General features: G+C 36.9%; 1 protein-coding gene across 1 annotated transcript in view; it reads right to left on the bottom strand.

Moving 5' to 3' along the window:
* The window catches only part of LOC110029147 (AUGMIN subunit 3), an 86,527-nt gene that overhangs the window by 45,630 nt on the left and 23,414 nt on the right, over positions 1 to 17,483 (bottom strand). Inside the window, exons 8-9 of the mRNA XM_020731305.1 lie at positions 7,769 to 7,853; positions 4,196 to 4,253 (exon numbers count right to left, since the gene is read on the bottom strand). Coding sequence (XP_020586964.1) covers positions 4,196 to 4,253; positions 7,769 to 7,853 — 143 coding nt within the window. The remainder of the gene's footprint in view (positions 1 to 4,195; positions 4,254 to 7,768; positions 7,854 to 17,483) is intronic.

Genomic DNA, 17,483 nt, shown 5'->3' with positions numbered 1-17,483 from the left:
TCTAATTCTACGTGTTTGATCCAAATATTAACTAGCTCCCGAGCTCAATAAGGTCTAGAAGATGAGTGATGGCGGCAAATACTTGCAAAAATTTGCCAAAAAAAATATAGAGAATTCAATCTAGAATAATTGAAATAGTGTAATCAAAACTATGAAAAAGAAGACCAAACTAAAATGATAAAAGATTTCATATGCCACAACCCGGCCTAAGGCTTAGAATTAACCAAAACAGGAATAAAATGTTGGAAAGTGGAAATTAAATTTTCTATATTCATCTACAATTAAAAAGATAAAAGAGCCATTAATTAAATTAAAATAGTATATTTAAGTTTATCTTGATACTGGTTGTCCGCATCTTTTATAAAAATTTTCTCTTCTATCGTTCATCTTTTAATAAATTCAATTAACCTAAAAATTAGATTAAAAATAACAGTGGACCAAACAAATCAGTGAATATTCATACTCTTAAACGATAATAATACAAAAGAAAAAAAATCAATAAGCATACTAATTAAGCTATTAATAAATCACTACAAATATTTTAGATACTATTCAATGAATCTTACTATATCAATAACATACTAATATCATTCTATGTCTGTAACACACAGGACCACCGTTTAAAAAATTGTACTACTTAAGGTAATTCAATATCAACATCATTTTTCATATACGTGAACGAGCACCTTAGTGTTTCTCCACTAAAACCATCAATAGGTGACTTCACCATAACTATTCATGCACATACAAGCACACTATATAAATATTACATTTTTAATAAAAAAATATTTCATTCTTATTTCCATAGCAGTCATTATTAATGTGCAAGATTCAATGATAATTTAAACAAAGTTGAGGACACAAATCATTCTTACAATATGAACAAAATTAAATAGAATCATTAACCATGTGTATGTGGTACTACAACAATAACAGTAAATGCATTTAATCAAGAATGAGCAAAATATTATCATAGTATAAGAACATAAGTATTTATCTCAATATCGATTACTTTATTATTTAGTTTGTCTTGACGTTGATTCATTAAAATTGGAAATCTAGCATAAATATGATATTTATATTACTAAACTTTAATTTATTTATTATATATAAAAATTTACAATTTATATTGATTATTAACTTTATGTTATTTAAGTATAAAATTTTCATTATTTTACTTATTTTCTCTATTCAATAAATATATATTTTAAAATTATCATTATTATTATTATTATTATTAAAACTTAATAAAAAGATCACCCTTACCTCTTTCTGTCGCACAAGAGATGACAAGCTAGGGCACGGTCGAACACGACAAAGAATACCGCATGATGCTCCTCTCCTCTTCTACGCATGGCCCTTATCTTCTCGGCGTGTCTTCCTTCACAAAGCAACAAACTCCTTCCCCCTTCCTTCCCCCTTCTGAAGTTAGCTCGGTCTTCTTCCTTGTGTCAGTCGCTCTCTATCCTCTCTGTCCTTGAACGACGCGGGAACTTTGGCTTTAGCTCCCACACGGTCGACGTTGCAGCTCGACACACCAATGCTACAATCTTCTTCCCTCGATCATAGTGCACGATGTTGCCACGTCGTTGCTTCGGGTAAGAAGACATGCAATCTTCTCCTTCCTTCCTCTGCTCTCTGATCGCACACACGAGAGCTCCCACCTCTAGCCTCTTTCATCAATTTATAGGGCGAACTCTTCTGTTGGCTCCCGTTCCCCTCATTTTCTCTTCCCGGGTGTTCGATTCATCTCTAATTTTTTCGACAATCTGACCTCTCGATTAGACTCCCCTTTGCTCAACTCCTCCCTTCCACTTCTTTAGTTTTGTTGTTTCCTCTCCCCGATTACAGAAACGGAACACGAAGCCATGGATGAGTCAAAATGCAAAGACCACCTTAGGATGCATACATCATGTTGTGAGACACAAGATGGGAAAAAGGTCAGAAATTCCATAAGCCAAAAATTCTGGTTAATTTGTTGAATATTTCACGTTCCACCCACCAAGGATAATGGGTTGACTCCTTAGCTTTTTTTTTCCCTAAATTAGCACTAGTATTAGGTTATCTTGCTTGAAAACTATTTATATATTTGTTATGTATTGATTTGGAGATTTGCTACTTTGGTTTTATGCAATTGAGAATGTTCTCTCTAGTTTTTCTTTACCGGAGTGTTGCATCACTGATCTTTCTCAAGTGGTATGACTATAACCTACTTGGATTAATGTGATGATCTCTCCTAGACGTCTAACAACCCTCCAACATCGTATATCTCTTGTTGTCGGTTCACTGCAACTCCTGTTTGACTACTATCCAATCATTGGTTGTACTGATTCTCCCGTTACCACCTCCAATTTCCCCTCCGTCTCCTTCCTAGAACTCCTAACTCGCCTCTTGATCTTCCCACAACGTCATATAACCCAAGATTAGTGTCATCCGATAACTACAAATACAGTAGGTTAGATGAGAAAAAGATCGAGAGCAATTTCAGACGATAGTCTGGTAATAATATGGCAAGAATCAAAAAAATATAATAGAATGTTCACCTGCGAAATATAAGTCTAGAAGAAATGAAAGAATAATATGAAGGTTTGGTGCCCACAGCAAAAGCATACACACAAATTTAGAGGAAAAACAGAATAACTAGCTAAAAATTCTCAAGTTTAAAGTAAATATGAGTTGTTTTATCCCAAAAAAAAAATGAAGGAATGTTCATGTTGAGGAAGGTCTAATCCGTAGTGAAAAGAAAATGAAAATTGGGTAAGTGAAACCTGATGAGAAACAGAAACCTTCAATCTCCAAATAAGAAGAGAAGAGTATTGACGAGCACAAACAGCTGAAGAAACAATGGCTATATAAGCCCACACAATAAGTGAAGGAAATATGTTGACACTAGTACAAAAATAGAAGCCTCTAAGATGAAAGAAACTACGAGGAAAGAGGAGGTGACAAAAATGGGAGTTCATTCAAAAACATAGGAATAGCCATTATTGGAAAGAGATGAGATGAGATCTGTTTAGAAACCGGGGATAAAGAAAGACGAAGGTCCAAAGCAGAGGGCGAAACGTCAACCAAAGCACCATCCATAGTTGAAGTAAACAAGCACGATGATGATAGCGAGCAAAGAGAAGAAATCCACAAAAGTCAGAAAAGAATTTTCTAAAGGAAAAAAAATGGCCTCATGTGTAAGAAAAATTCAGGTTGATAGCCCTAACTGAGTGAGAGTGTGAGCAAAGCCATATCCCAGGAGAACAGAAAAAGAAAATGGGTGTACAAAACCAAAATAAAGTGTGAAAATCACCATGCGCAAAAGAGAGTGTTCGATTAATTGAGTCCAAGATAAAATCCGTTATTCACGAGCAACACAAAGGAAGAAAGTGAAATAGGAGAACCCAAAAAAAGCATGTCAATGCTTGTGTGATCACAAAAGCCCAGCAACAGAGCCAGTAGAAGTGACAAGAGAAGTGAGCCTCTGAAATGTGACTTCAATCTGCCCTATCGTCTTCAAACTAAACCACAATGTTCATAATAGTTATATGTATACAGGGGTCTTCTGTTAGGGGCAGAATATAGTTCTATGTCACCATGCAATCGCAAATATGTTTTTTTTTTCCAATCTGAAAAATCTAACCACCATAACCTTATGTTGATTTAATTTCTTATGGCTAAGCTTCCAATATGCACCATATTTGCTTTAACAGCTGATCTATCACCAATTCATATCCACTTATGCAATTTATTTATAAATACATAACACAGACCTTCATATCTCCATTGTGGCTCCCGAGTTATTTTGTGAAAAAGACCACCTCATCATTTACCTTATCCAGTTTAAGATGAACCGTCTGAGACTCAAGTGTGACGACAATAGCTCCTAGTGTCAGCTCAAAAGAACTAGAATTTTATACGATCACGCATTATGATTACATGATAGAACGATATCGGCACAAATTGTTATACAAGAACAAACAAGCTTTAGAAATATTTAGATCCTGCTGTTGTTGAAGGGATGGAATTTTTTGGTTAGTATGTCATAAATTGAAGTTTGAAATATTATAAAAAACTTTCACTTGTAATTTTGTAAGATGCAAGAATTTTTGCTGCCTTCAACAAAATATTATAACTTTCTAAATTTATTTACTTTAGCTGCAAAAAAATAAAACATGAAAAGTGCAAAAGAATAGGATTAAATTTTTACATGGATCGCAATCGTTGCAACTCTGCCACCCGATGGTGTTGAGATTTCTCAGAATCTCCTGCAATTGTTAAAAAAAGGAGCAAAAAATAATCAATTTATGGTCAAGCTTCTAAATTATCGAAGACTGCTTAAAATGGAATACTGCTCTCTAGGAAATGTGCTGTTAGGTTATATCAGGCAGGGTTAGCAACAAATATCAGATTATTTGGTTGATAAACACAATGAAGCCAGAAGAAGCACAGACAATATGAAAATATAGGTTGACTAATGTATTCTCATAAGAAAATCAACTCTAACCACAAATTGAAAAAATAAATGGCATGTGGCACTACTGACCCTGCAAACATGAATTCTATACAAAACATTTAAATCAATTACTCACAACACAAACCAAAAAAAATATGCCCTAAATCACTTCACTAATTTCCTGTCAATTGTAAGTGGCAAAATGACAAAATGAACATTTTACCATTGTTTTCCTCTATTCTTCAACAATCGATACTTTATAGTTTATTCACTCGGAAACTTATTCTCAATCTAATGTGGAGTAGGGCACAAAAGTGAGTCAGGGATAAGGTAAGGGAAAAGTAAAGAGAGGAAAGAGAGACAATTTTGTTTGCACCTGTTTTCAATATTCTCAAAAGTATCCTTAGACAAGATCTCCTTAACTATAAGGAAAATGTAAGTCTTAACACCTTGCAAAGTGGTGCTCTGCCATGGTGACCTTGTTGCAAGAAGGGCATGAGTGGTGGACTCCATCCCGGTCACATTCGGCATTGTCTCTATGCTTGTCTCTGCATTAACGCTCCCAATGGGTACTCACAAATCATACATTTGTGCTCGCACATTCCTGCCTGCATGCACTAAAATTACTTAATGGCTTCTATCGGACAGCCTTATTTACGATCGTGTTTTCTTTTTTCCTTCACCAATGGTTGCACTCCCTCCAAGTAACTTTCATGCCCCATTATAGATCCTTACCGCTCTTATCCTTATCCATAATATGCAACTCTCACCAGCTCGCCCCTCTTCAATTCTTATTCATTTGTTGTCGCCTCTCTCCTTAAATGTTCCTGCGAGTGAAGAGGTTCCTCCAATTCAGCCATTGTTCTAGGTATCAATTGTTCCTATTTTTTAGAAGGCTCCTACTATCATTTCTTCGAATTTTCAGCTTTCTATTGATTGCAATTATTTTTCTTTTTTTGGTCTTCAAATTTGCACCCCTCTCCCTATGCATATTTTTCCTTATATTTTAACTAAGAGTCCATTCCATCACAGCAAAAGCTTTTCAATGAACTCTCCACTCATCTTACCTAAGAAGAAAATCTTGAAGCTTACTAAGCCGCTCTCTTTAACTATTATAGGCGAATTATCATTGGGTCAAGCTAACATTTATGCAATCCTTAAATGCGGGCTTCAAAAAATTATGTCCCGGTATTTTATGAGAGTTTTTATTCTGTTCCAAGTAAAATTTTCATTCGACGTAAAATTTTATATAAGACATTACCTAAAGATACTGGACTTACTTTACAAATTCTTTAAATTTTGATTTCAGATTTTCCAAATTCGCGATCTCTTATGGTTAATTATCTCTCAATAAGATACTCATATATAATTTTTTTTTTTTTTTTATGATATTGATCTATGAAAGTTTTAGAGGCACTATAGTTAAAATAAATGTTGTTTTAAAATGCTTCTGCTCAATTAACTAATGCTAGGACCATTAAGATGATTAAGTTTATCACTCACTTGATTCTAATGGGTAAAATTTCAGAATGAGAGCTAACAATATATTCAGTCATTTAAGCCATAATTAACTTTGTAATTTTATATGTTTGATTAGGAGGGGCCGTCATAGGGAGCGGTATATGGCAATATTATACATTTATGTGCAAATTTTAAGTAATGTGGTGCACTAAGAAGTAGTGTGGTTGCCTAAAGCAATACAAAAGATAAGTTTAAGACAGGCTCACCTAATATGTGAAGGAATGTGTAGAGAATTATTCACAAGTAGAAGAAATTATGAAGCAACGGCATGATAATCAAGCAACAAAAATTGCTAAAATCATGTGCATAATGATCATATAAAGCATGTTGACCGACACTTCATCAAAAAGATGATAAAAAAGCAAGATCATATCTCTAGCATACTCTAAATCAACATCAAACTGAAGACATTCTCACAAGACTACCCATCTACAAGTGTATTTTGTAAAAATGAGTTCATGTAGAAAATGATAAAGATAAACATCATATTTTGTAGTCAAACATATGACATTCTCACAAGACTACCCTTCTTCAATTAGCTAAAGCTTCCTCTCATGTCTTTTTCCCCTTAGTTGTTCGAAAAAATAAAGTGAAAAATATAACTCGACTACTAAATTTCTTTAAATTCTTTTACATAATTCAAGTTTACAGCATAGAAAACAGTCCTATAAGAGTTGAGCATTTCATTAAACATTACTAATCCTTGAATTGAAAAACTAACTAGCCGACAATCATATGGAGTCCTTTTTTTGTAAATCAAAGCCCACTAACTGGAGCTATTAACAAGATATTTCGATGCCCTTAGTTTATATAGCTTCAATATGCAGTATATCAACTTGATTAACAGATTATCAGAGGTGTAAATGTAATAGGAAAAGTTTTAAAAAGATTACAATGAGCTTTAGAAGAGGCCTAAACAAGATCAGATAAATGCCATTGGCAAAGAATATAACAATCCTTACTTGAAGGCAACCACATTCAATCACGGGTGACTAACAATATGCTGACCAAAGCAAAGACTAACCGAACAAGCAGCATGGCACTGATAAACCAAGAAAATTGCAACTCAAGCAATTGGAGAGCAGCACAAACAAACAACAAATTTAGCATAACCGGTTCAATATGCTTATTTCAAGATCATATGCTGCTGGAATATAACATCTCATCCTAAATGACAAATAGAAAAGTAGGTTCGACATATATAACCTTAGGATCATTTAGTACTGGAACATCATATCTCATCCTTAATGCAAAATGGAAGAGCGAGGTATGTAAATTCAGCATTCAGGCAAAAAAGGTTTTGGGATTGAGAAATAATCACAACAAATAAAATATAAACTAAAAAGAATAAATTAAAAGATGATTATATTAGAGGGATAATAGGAGTGGCCTCTATTGAAAATAGACAAGTGAAAATTGAATTTTGTTTTAACACGTATAGCAAATTATAGAAAATAGAATAATAAAGTGGTAAATAGCATTAACGTTTTGAAGGATTAGAAATAAAAGGGCCGGACCAGAAGAAACATCAATATGAAATATGCAAAATAATTTGCAGAAAATATGTTTAACATTTCCTAAAGCACTTGGTAACAACAACAACAAGCCTTTATACTAAAGCACTTGGCAAGAATGAATAAAAAAAAAGAATTGATAAAATTTGTCTTAGATCATTGAGATAAGGATTTTGATGCTATTTATGATAAGCTTTCAAGCAAAAGCTAATATGGAAAACAATTAATCAAGCATGAAAATGAATGTAGACTTATTAAAAGAACTATTAATGGCAAGAAAACAGATGTATACCTCGTTTCAAGCAGGTAGTTATATCATCAAGGCTGACCCATGAACAATTAGACTTTCCCTCCTCGGCTACAAGTCGAAAAGGACCCTAGTCAAAAAAGGACTGAATCATGCCATAAGAAGATAGAAGCAAAACAAGCAGATTGCATTACTTTCAACCATAATAATCATCCAAATACATACATACCACTCAAATCTTATGAATTTACAGATCCAACATCTAAACTACATTTTTTACATATATGCCAGCTTACCTACATGTGAAAAGGTGTATTTCACTTTTTAAAAGTTAAAATAGTGGTACTTTTGATGTGACATGAACAATTTGGGTGGTATAAATATAAAAAAGTAAAGTTTAGGTGTTATAAATGTAAATATGCGAGAATTGGGTGCCTTTTTTTTTAGTGTCATGGCATCATAAAAAATAGAAAATCACCCATGCGCACAGACAGCAGTAACAATGACCTGAAATTATCTATTAAGTTGGTTGTCACTTCCTCCATTGTATTGTAGCATAATGCAGGAAGCAAAATTATAAAGTAATTAATATATGCAAAACCGATTAACAACATTAATATCAAGAAACTGATTCCTCTATGATGCGGAAGAGAGACCTCCTTACCGCGTCTTTCTACAGTACCGCATCTATTTTTGGCACTATGCTACAGTACCACAACCAGGCGGGCCCACGCTTCAAGCCTGGACTGAACAGGTCAGGTTTTTTTTTTTTTTGTTGTATTGGATTCGACAGGCCCTACCGGGCCACTCCTCACTATCCTTTTATTATATACTTGCTTTTCTAATATTTTAGGGTTAGTTTTTCATGTGCTTTGTACCGAGTCAGCAGCGTATCTTCTTCCCTTCGAAGATTGTATCTTGGTTTCCACGTGGTGCTTCGATTGTATCGTGGTCTCCAGGTGGTGTTTATCTTTCCCCAACTCCTCCGCATTCCTCCCTCTTCGCTGCCTCGCATTCCCCATCGCTGCACGCCGCCCCGACAGCACTCCTGTTGCTGTCTCCCTAAAGCTCCTCGCCACCAAGGCATACTTCTCTCTGCTGCAGCCCTCAAACGGTTCTCCTCTGGCGGTCCCGCGCCTACAATGCCGCTGCCACCGCCATTCCCGCTCACTGTTGCCGCCCGGAAAAAGCAGTTTTGGGCTGTTTTCTGCTGTTCCAACCACCCGGCCAGTTGTTCCCCTCATTCCAGCTTGCTGCCATCGCCGCAAAAACTCCCCCTTGCTGCTTTCCCGCCATCCAGACACCCCAAATAGCAAACTGCCGCTGTTTAGAATGTCTTCCCTTGCTGCCCGGGCATTCCAGCCACCCAAAATCGTTGTTGCTCCTCTATTATAGCCCGGAAACCCTTCCCTTACCTTTCCACCACCTTTCCCAATCTTCTAACCGCCACCATCATCACCCGGGACCTTTCAAGTGTGTTGGTTGTAACCGTTTATTTGTTTTTAGTAATATTATTTATTTTACAGTTGTGGTTTGGGTTAACTCTGACATCATTTGATATCAAAACTAACCTAAACCTAGTCATATCCTAGGATTTCCTAGCATCGACCTTACCCCTCCACCAAAAATTTTCTTTCTTATTCCCAAAACATAGCCAAAACGTTGACCTAATCCTAATTTCCCCTTACTGATTTTCAAAATCAGAAACCCCAAATCTTTTGTTTGTCCTCTTTCACCTTCTACTCCAAACCCTAGCCATGCCATCAAGGATATACATGATCGAGCCTACGCAGGAAGAGATACAGCAAGAGATCCGCCGACATCAATGGAGGCTTGCAGAAATTAAGGATGAAACTCAGAGGGAGATTATCCTCAACCAAAATCTAGAAAATCAATGGAAGCAAGAGACAAGGATCTGAATCACTTTCATATTAAGGACTTCAGTGATGCAGAAGGTCGGCCACTTCGTTGTGGAATCCAATATAAGAGGATGCCGAGAGAAGAGCTAGCATATGGAGAACGGAAGAATCTAAAACTGAAGTTGGAGATCCAGCGCCAAATCCTACCAGCTTACTGTTGACCACATTTCTAGTGAGATCTTGGTTTCTTCCTCCTAGGACCTAGGGTCTAGCTTTAGGAATTCATTGTTGACCATCTTAGAGGACTAGTATTGGAACTCACCTCACATAGAATTTCAACCACTTCTTGACCCATTTTTGTGAAGACCTCGCATGAGTGGTCTCAAGTACTCAGCTTTTAGTTGCAAGGGCTAATGACCAACATGTAGAAGGCTCAAAAATGAGTTCTTATAGAATTAGAGGCCTTAGGTAAACCCTTCGTGACTCGGCTATGCAAACACCACAATTCACGCATTCAACCCGCCTAAACCTAACAATTCACGTCACTGACACTTACACACACTGCACCGACAATCAAACTAAATCAATTTTCAAAATGACCCGTCACGTACTCAAAATTCGAAGAAAAATTAAATTTTGACGCATTTTTAACCTGATCATTGCCAAACTTGTCTGGACGACCTCGGATAACGAAACAAACAACGCAAGAGCGTTCGGGACGTCGACTTTAGCTATGAAGGACACTCATATTTTTATAATTTTGCACGTGGGCGAATGACACGAAAATCGATGCACACTAATATTTAATTAGGAAGGTGGGTTTGGGCTCAGCGCAGGTTCAATTCGAACTGAATACGGCCCAATGGTACCAGATCGGGCCGATAACCGCTTCTTAATTTCAAAATTTGAATTTCAAATTAGAAATAATAAGTTGTTTAATTTTACTTTAATAGAAAGAAATCAGGCGTTAAAATTTTGCCTAATTGAACCGACTACATGAATGTAATTCATTCAATTCACCGCCAATACTTCGTGAAACGTCTCTTCGACTATACAGCCTCTCCCCGGCATTTAAATCACAGGCGCTCACTGAAAACTTCCCCTCCTTCAGTTAGATTCGATGTCGACCCCGAAAGCATTCGCCTCTTCCTCCTCTCGCTCGACTCCTTCCTTCTGCACAAAAGTCCCCCACTCAACTCCTCCCTTCGGCACCGAAACACTCACCCGCTCACCTCTCCCTCTCGGCACCAAAAACCCTAGTTGTTCGCCTCTCCCGCTCATTCAGCTCGCCCTTCCTTCTCCCACAATCCTTAAACTGTGGAGCTACTACTACAGCAGGAGGTTGTGAGCCAACTTCGTCGGCAGCATGGCGAGGAGCTTGGATCGAAAAATAAGAGGATCTTCTTCAGCAATCTCTCCCCTTAGTCTAAATAACAACAGGTTATAGGACTTGGAGGTAGTCCGTCTAGCACTGCACAAATCCTCAACTTATCTTTAAACTCCTGCACTGTCATGCTAAGCAATATAAGTCATAACTCGACTTAAAATTTCGAGGTTGTCATTCGGTACGACGTAAACCCTCACGTCTTCGCAAGCTATTTGCATAATCAGGTATTATACAAATGTAAATCTCAAATAATAAAATTAACAGGATTGAATAATTAAATAATATCGTCTCTAGAATGCAGCCACACAGTAGGATAATTTGGGAAGTCACTGGGGGACCTTAGGATCTGTAACGAGCACTACCATTTATTTCTTTCGACTCCTAAAAATAATTATTCTTACTTGAGTCACTCTCACTTGTTTTTCCACGTCCTGCCATTAAAACCTAAACATTGAATTTTTGAAGACTAGTACATCTGATCATTATCGAGAGTTTTCTCAAGTGACCACAGTCATTTGGGATGTAATTAACTATAGAGGTTTGACTCCATAGAGAACTTTGAACCTAAGTAAAATAAACATTATTGAATCTTTGTATTAGATAAGGAAACTTGTCTGTCACGCATAAATGGTTCGCAGACCAAACTGATGTCACAAATCTCTTAGTTCGTATGATTGGGTCCATTGTCAAAGTATACACTTATCTATCGGAAAAGGTGTAATATTCGCAGTATCGGGCATGATTATATGGATTATTGGACGAATGAGATCTATTTGATCTCATTTTTTTCAAAAATTAAAATACATTACTTTCAAAAACAAAATTTATATACCTATTTCAAAAAGTTGACTGACACTTACTATAGATAGAAATTTCAAAGGTAGACCCAATCCTCATCCCTAAATCTATCTCAGCTAAGAAGTGTTGCAAGTGTCACGAATTTGAGCATCCTGAATCAGAATGCACAACTAAAAGGAGATATGTTTCACTGAGCAGGGTGTGCTTGAAAAGGTGGGTAATGACACATTAGACATTGAAGATGGTGAGGACGCAAAGAAGCAGGACCAGCTTCTAGTTGAGGAGCAAAGGTTGCACATAGTCCCAGAGAACTCCAACTGACTTCATGATGACTGCCTAGGGCAGCCTTGAGTTTGAGAAACTGACACCAGAAATATGTCAACCTCAGATAAGAGAGCTTCAGGCCATTCAGATCTATAAATTCATTTTTGAGTTGCCCCTACTAAGTGAGGTCCAGTATGACAGAAATGGGGCCCTTTTGTGCCATGTAGGGAAGTTTACATTGAGTTATCCAGATGTTAGATTCATTTCAACAATGTACGCACCATTCGATGTCCAGGAAGAAGGGATAAACCCCAGTCTTGAAATTTGTCTTAAGACCTTGATAGGGTAAGAAATTCTACAGTGGGATCTATGCCTTATCAATAACAAAAGGGTCTCTCCTGAGTGATTGCTAGTCAGAATGGTACAACCTGACACAGAGTCACTACAAAGTTGATCTCTCCTCCCATATTGGCTTATCATATACAATTGGATGAGCATGAGGGGAAGAAACCAATTCCGCATCTAATGGTTCAAGACTTGGTTCATAAAGATACACATTTATGTACAATTCCAATAATGATTACGCCAAAATAGAATGGATACTTTTTCTAGCAACATTTGCTTCGGAATGGCACCACCTACATAATTAACTTATCAGAAGATTGTTATATATATACCACTTTCAACGTAACAGACCTTACTTTGAGGAGACATAAACTTCGACAGATGAGGACGAAGCTCTCACATGGGAGACTCATGCGAAAGCTACCTGAAAGCGCCCTCCTTTCTGCCAAACCAGGCAAGCTCCCGTTTCGTGCCTGCACTGAACCGGTAAAGTTTTTTATGTTGTGGTGGAGATTCAGTTGACCCTCCGGGGCCACTCCTCGCAATCCTCTTATTATTTATTCGCTTTTGTAACGTTCTAGGGTTAGTTTTTGTGTGCTTTGTACCAAGACAGCTGTCAAGGTCTCTTCTTCTCTTCGAGGGTTGTATCTTGGTTTCCACGAGAAGCTTCGACTGTATCTTGGCCTCCATGTGGTGTTTATCTTTCCCCAACTCATCTGCATCCATCCCGCTTTTCTACCTCCCATTCCCTATCGCTACAGGCTGCCCCGAAAATAGTCTTGTTATTGTCTCTCTGAAGGTCCTCGCCATTCAGCCATCCTTCTCACTGTCGTAGCCCCCTAACGATCCTCTTGGCCGTCCAAAGTCCCACACCTTCATCACCGCTGCCGCCGCCCAAAAAAAAATAGTTTTGGGTTGTTTTTTATTGTTCCAACCACCCAACCAATTGTTTCCCTCATTCCAGCTTGATGTCATCGCCGCAATGCCTCACCCTTGTTGCTTTCCCGCCATCTATCCAACCACCACAAACAGTAAATTGTCATTGTTTGAATTGTTGTCCCTTGCTGCCTAGCCATTTCAGCCGCCCATGATGGTTGTCGCTCCTCTACCATAGCCCAGAAACCCCATCCCTTACCTTGTCGCCAACTCCCCAGTCCTTTAACCGTCACCACCATCACACAAGTTTGTGTGCTGCGTGTATTGTGTTTTCCCTTTCAAGTGTGTTGATTGTAACTGTTAATTTGCTTTTAGTAATATTATTTGTTTTCTAGTAGTGATTTAAGAAATTCTGGTATCACTCTAATAACTGAATTCATTCCCAACTTCCTGAGTTCAACTAAGTTCAGCAATAGCATAATTTACGAAATTAATTTGCACAACTGGAGCATGCTAATTAGGCACCCTAGGCAGCATCAATGGGAGGAGAGAATATTAGACGGGCTCGACTCTGTATCTGGTTCTTGTAGCGGTTCATCAAAACGCCTTGTACACCAAATCCATAAACATAAAATTCCACGCACGCATGCAAGACAAAGAGAACATAATATACAATGATATCAGAACCCTTTATAATCCAAGCCTGCTCATATTAGGGATCCAGGAACACTTTAAAATAAAAGGGAAATTTACATTAGTACACAATTCTTATTTATTTACATATCTCATGCCTAAAGTTTCATATTACATACATAGCACTTTGGAATTTTAAACCTATGTATGAAAAGGTGTATTTCCCTTTTAAAAAGTTTTTATAGTGTTTTTTTTTTTTTTTTTTTCATGTCACCATAAACATTTGAGTGTTATGTGTGCAAATAAGTAAGTTTAGGTGTCAAACATGTAAATACATAAGAATTGTGTTTATATCGTTCAGGGATTTCTATAAGGTGTGATAAAACATCAGAAGGAGTTGTGGAAGTTATAGAATGGGTAGCAGGAGTGGGAGGATGGATGGCGGCTGAAAATTGGTGTGAACAGGAGCTGGATAGCGAACAGGAAGCAGAAAAACATTGGATTCCTCCTTTAGACAGCTGGAGGCGGCGAGTAAGACAACTGTCCGGCTGAAAACAGTGAACAAACAGTGAATTGGCGAGATAAGAGGGGGTTTTATCACCTGTTCCTAAGCAAGCTACAGACAGACAAGTTGCCAAAAAAAGAGGCTACAGCACTCCAAAGACCAGAAAATCAGAAAAAAAATTTCTCAATTCATAAAATCAGCAAACTGAAAATCCAAAGTGCACAATAGATAAACATAAAATTCTCCTAATAGGAAATACGAAATTAGAATAGGTAAGAACTGAAAAAGAGAGAAACTTGCTAGAAATAAAAAAAGAAAAAAAATATATATATATATATATATATATATACACACACACATATATATCAGCCAAACTGAGACTCTTGCGATCACGGTATTCCAGTTATCATGCGTTCCACGGGATTCCATGACACCGAGAATGCGATAAAGACTCTCCCGCATCGTTCTCCTAATATAGGAGAGGCTTAATCTTTTTCTTTAGAAACACTTAGATCCCACAAACTGATGTTATTTTGCATAAAACACCTGTAGAGATGTCAACCGTAACAGTTCGCCACTCCTATCTAACACTTTAATCGTTAGTGCGCCGCTAAAATAAACTGAAATTTTGTATCCAGTTTATACCATAGGGTCTTCCAGAAATAGCATAATAACTCCCAGCTCTTTCTGAAACAATAAGATGCTAAATCAGTCTCAGCAAGAGTTGCCTTGTATCTGGCATCGATCTCTCAAATGCATTGCCTTCTTAGGAGACAAATTCTAGTCCTTTTGGCGCTTCTCTTAAGGCATGTGGTGTAATGGTTACATTCATTTGGAGGGGAAATGAAGAATTATGAAAATGGAAGGGTCGAACCAAATAATCATAAGGGGGAGAAAACGAGAAGAGCGACAAGCCGAGGATAGGAAGAAAGAACGAAGAGTCGATCAGGGAGAAAGTTAAGGCAAGGAATCAAGGAATCTGAAGGCTACTTCGGCTTATATAAGGGAAGTGAGGGATGCAGAGGAAGACCACTTAACTAGGAGCCGAGCAACGAGCGAAGGAGAGGGATGCAGAGGAAGCCCTAGTCTGCGATGAGCAAGCTCGAGGAAGAAGGCGGCGGCGTGGAAGGTTGCACGAGACGGTGAGAGACACGTGAGAATAGTCGAAGTCTCATATGGGTTATGAATGAAAGAGTAGCTTCGATCGTGCCCTAGCCAAGTTCAGAAGAAGAAGAGAAGTGAGGGAGGTAAAGTTGAAGCATTCGAACCAAAGCCTCTCTTGTGCAGGGACAGAAACCGCGGGCTAAATTTCGTGCAAAAGAAGAAGAAGATTTGGGTTGTGCGGGTTTCGACCGAGGTAAGATATATTAGATTGATTTAAATATTAAAACTTAATAATAAGAATAATAATGATGAAGATGATGATAATAACAATGTAATAATAATATAATAATAATAATAGTAAAATATTTATTAAATAAAAATTTTAGCGGGGATTTCATAAATTAAATACTAAATAGTTTAATAAATTAATAAAAAAATTTCACGAGCAAACAGAACGTCTATTGTTAAGGTGAGAACTTATATTCTTAAATTATAGTATCAATCTGATATTTCTCTAAACTAGTTTTATGGGTTGTTAATTATGTTTAAGCAGTGAAATTGATTGTTATATTATTAACATTTTATCGATCATTTCGATGCGAATACTTATAATTCATAATATGAAATAATTAATACATTATAGTTTAGTAATATGAAATTATAAATGATATGATCTGCATAGATTGTTTGTATGTACATGATAAACTATGATGGAGTCACCTCTTGATGGTACTAGTGAGAAAATACTAAACTACCCTCCTCTTCACGTATATAAAAAATGATCTTAATATTGATGTGTCTGAATTGACAGAATTTTTAGACGGTACTCCTGTAACGATTGTATAAATATGAAACAATATTGATAAAAACTCTTTGAATAGCATATTAAATGTTTATATTGATTTATAAAGAGGTTTAACTGACATATATATTGTTATTTTTTCTTGTATTATTGTAGTTTAATAGTATAAGCAATACTAGTTCGTTTAGCTCGTTATTACTTTAAATTAACTTTTCAGGTTAATTAAGAGAATAAATGCGGACATCCAGTAATAAGGTAATATAAATTATTTTAAATTCATTAGTGGTTCTTTCACCTGTTAATAGCAAATTATAAAAAAATAAATAACAAAATTTATATTTACACCATCCGACCTGCTATACCCGCCTTAATTAATTCCAAACTCCGGGTTGAGTCGTGACATATAAAAAGGTAGTTCGTGTCACCATATCCTCAAACACCTCGAACTCCTTTCAAGACAAGAGTATAATGTATTTCTCATCTTTGGTAAAAAAATATGTTTTTGTATTCATCATGATACGTGCAAAGATTGTATTGTCAAAGACAACCTAATAGCACGTGACACGCATCCACAGGTCTCACTTCACACTAGACTTGCTCTTGAAATTCGTATCAAATAGATAACTCCACGATGCACCTCCTGTCAACACTAATCTTACTCTCCTTCTTCAACAAGATCAGAGAATATGACTAAGAATGCTTCCGAGTAGTGAAGCTCATTCTATCCACCGGTTGTAAAGATGCCACAATTTCACAATTACCTCCATTTACGATGAGCCTGCATATATTCCCCTGCATGGTACAAGTAAAAAAAAACATTGTGGTAGAGTCACTATTGCTCTCTCATGGGCTAGTTTAAAGGATCCTTCAGATTACTAGCACCTCTCCCTCATCTGCGAGTAATTGATAATCTTCCTTTTCCTCCTCCTTTAAGCCTTCATCCAATGCCACCTCCAATGCACCCTGGTTAGTAAAAAATAACACCCTTCTATTTGAGCAATCAGATGCAATGTGTCCAAAAACATGGTAGTTGAAACACTTCATGGACGGATTTAAGAGTGCTAGAAGTCTCCATCTTGAACTGAATTTTCCTCTAATGGGTCAAGCTGGGAAGCTCCATTATGTGTACACCTGTTGTTTGATCCTACTGTTGAATAGTGTTTGAATGGTGATGTGGATCTAATATT

Source organism: Phalaenopsis equestris, unplaced genomic scaffold (assembly GCF_001263595.1).
Source record: "Phalaenopsis equestris unplaced genomic scaffold, ASM126359v1 Scaffold000552, whole genome shotgun sequence".
Taxonomy (NCBI): Eukaryota; Viridiplantae; Streptophyta; class Magnoliopsida; order Asparagales; family Orchidaceae; genus Phalaenopsis; species Phalaenopsis equestris.
Note: the sequence above shows the minus strand (reverse complement) of the source record. Positions and strands in the feature narration are given on the sequence as shown.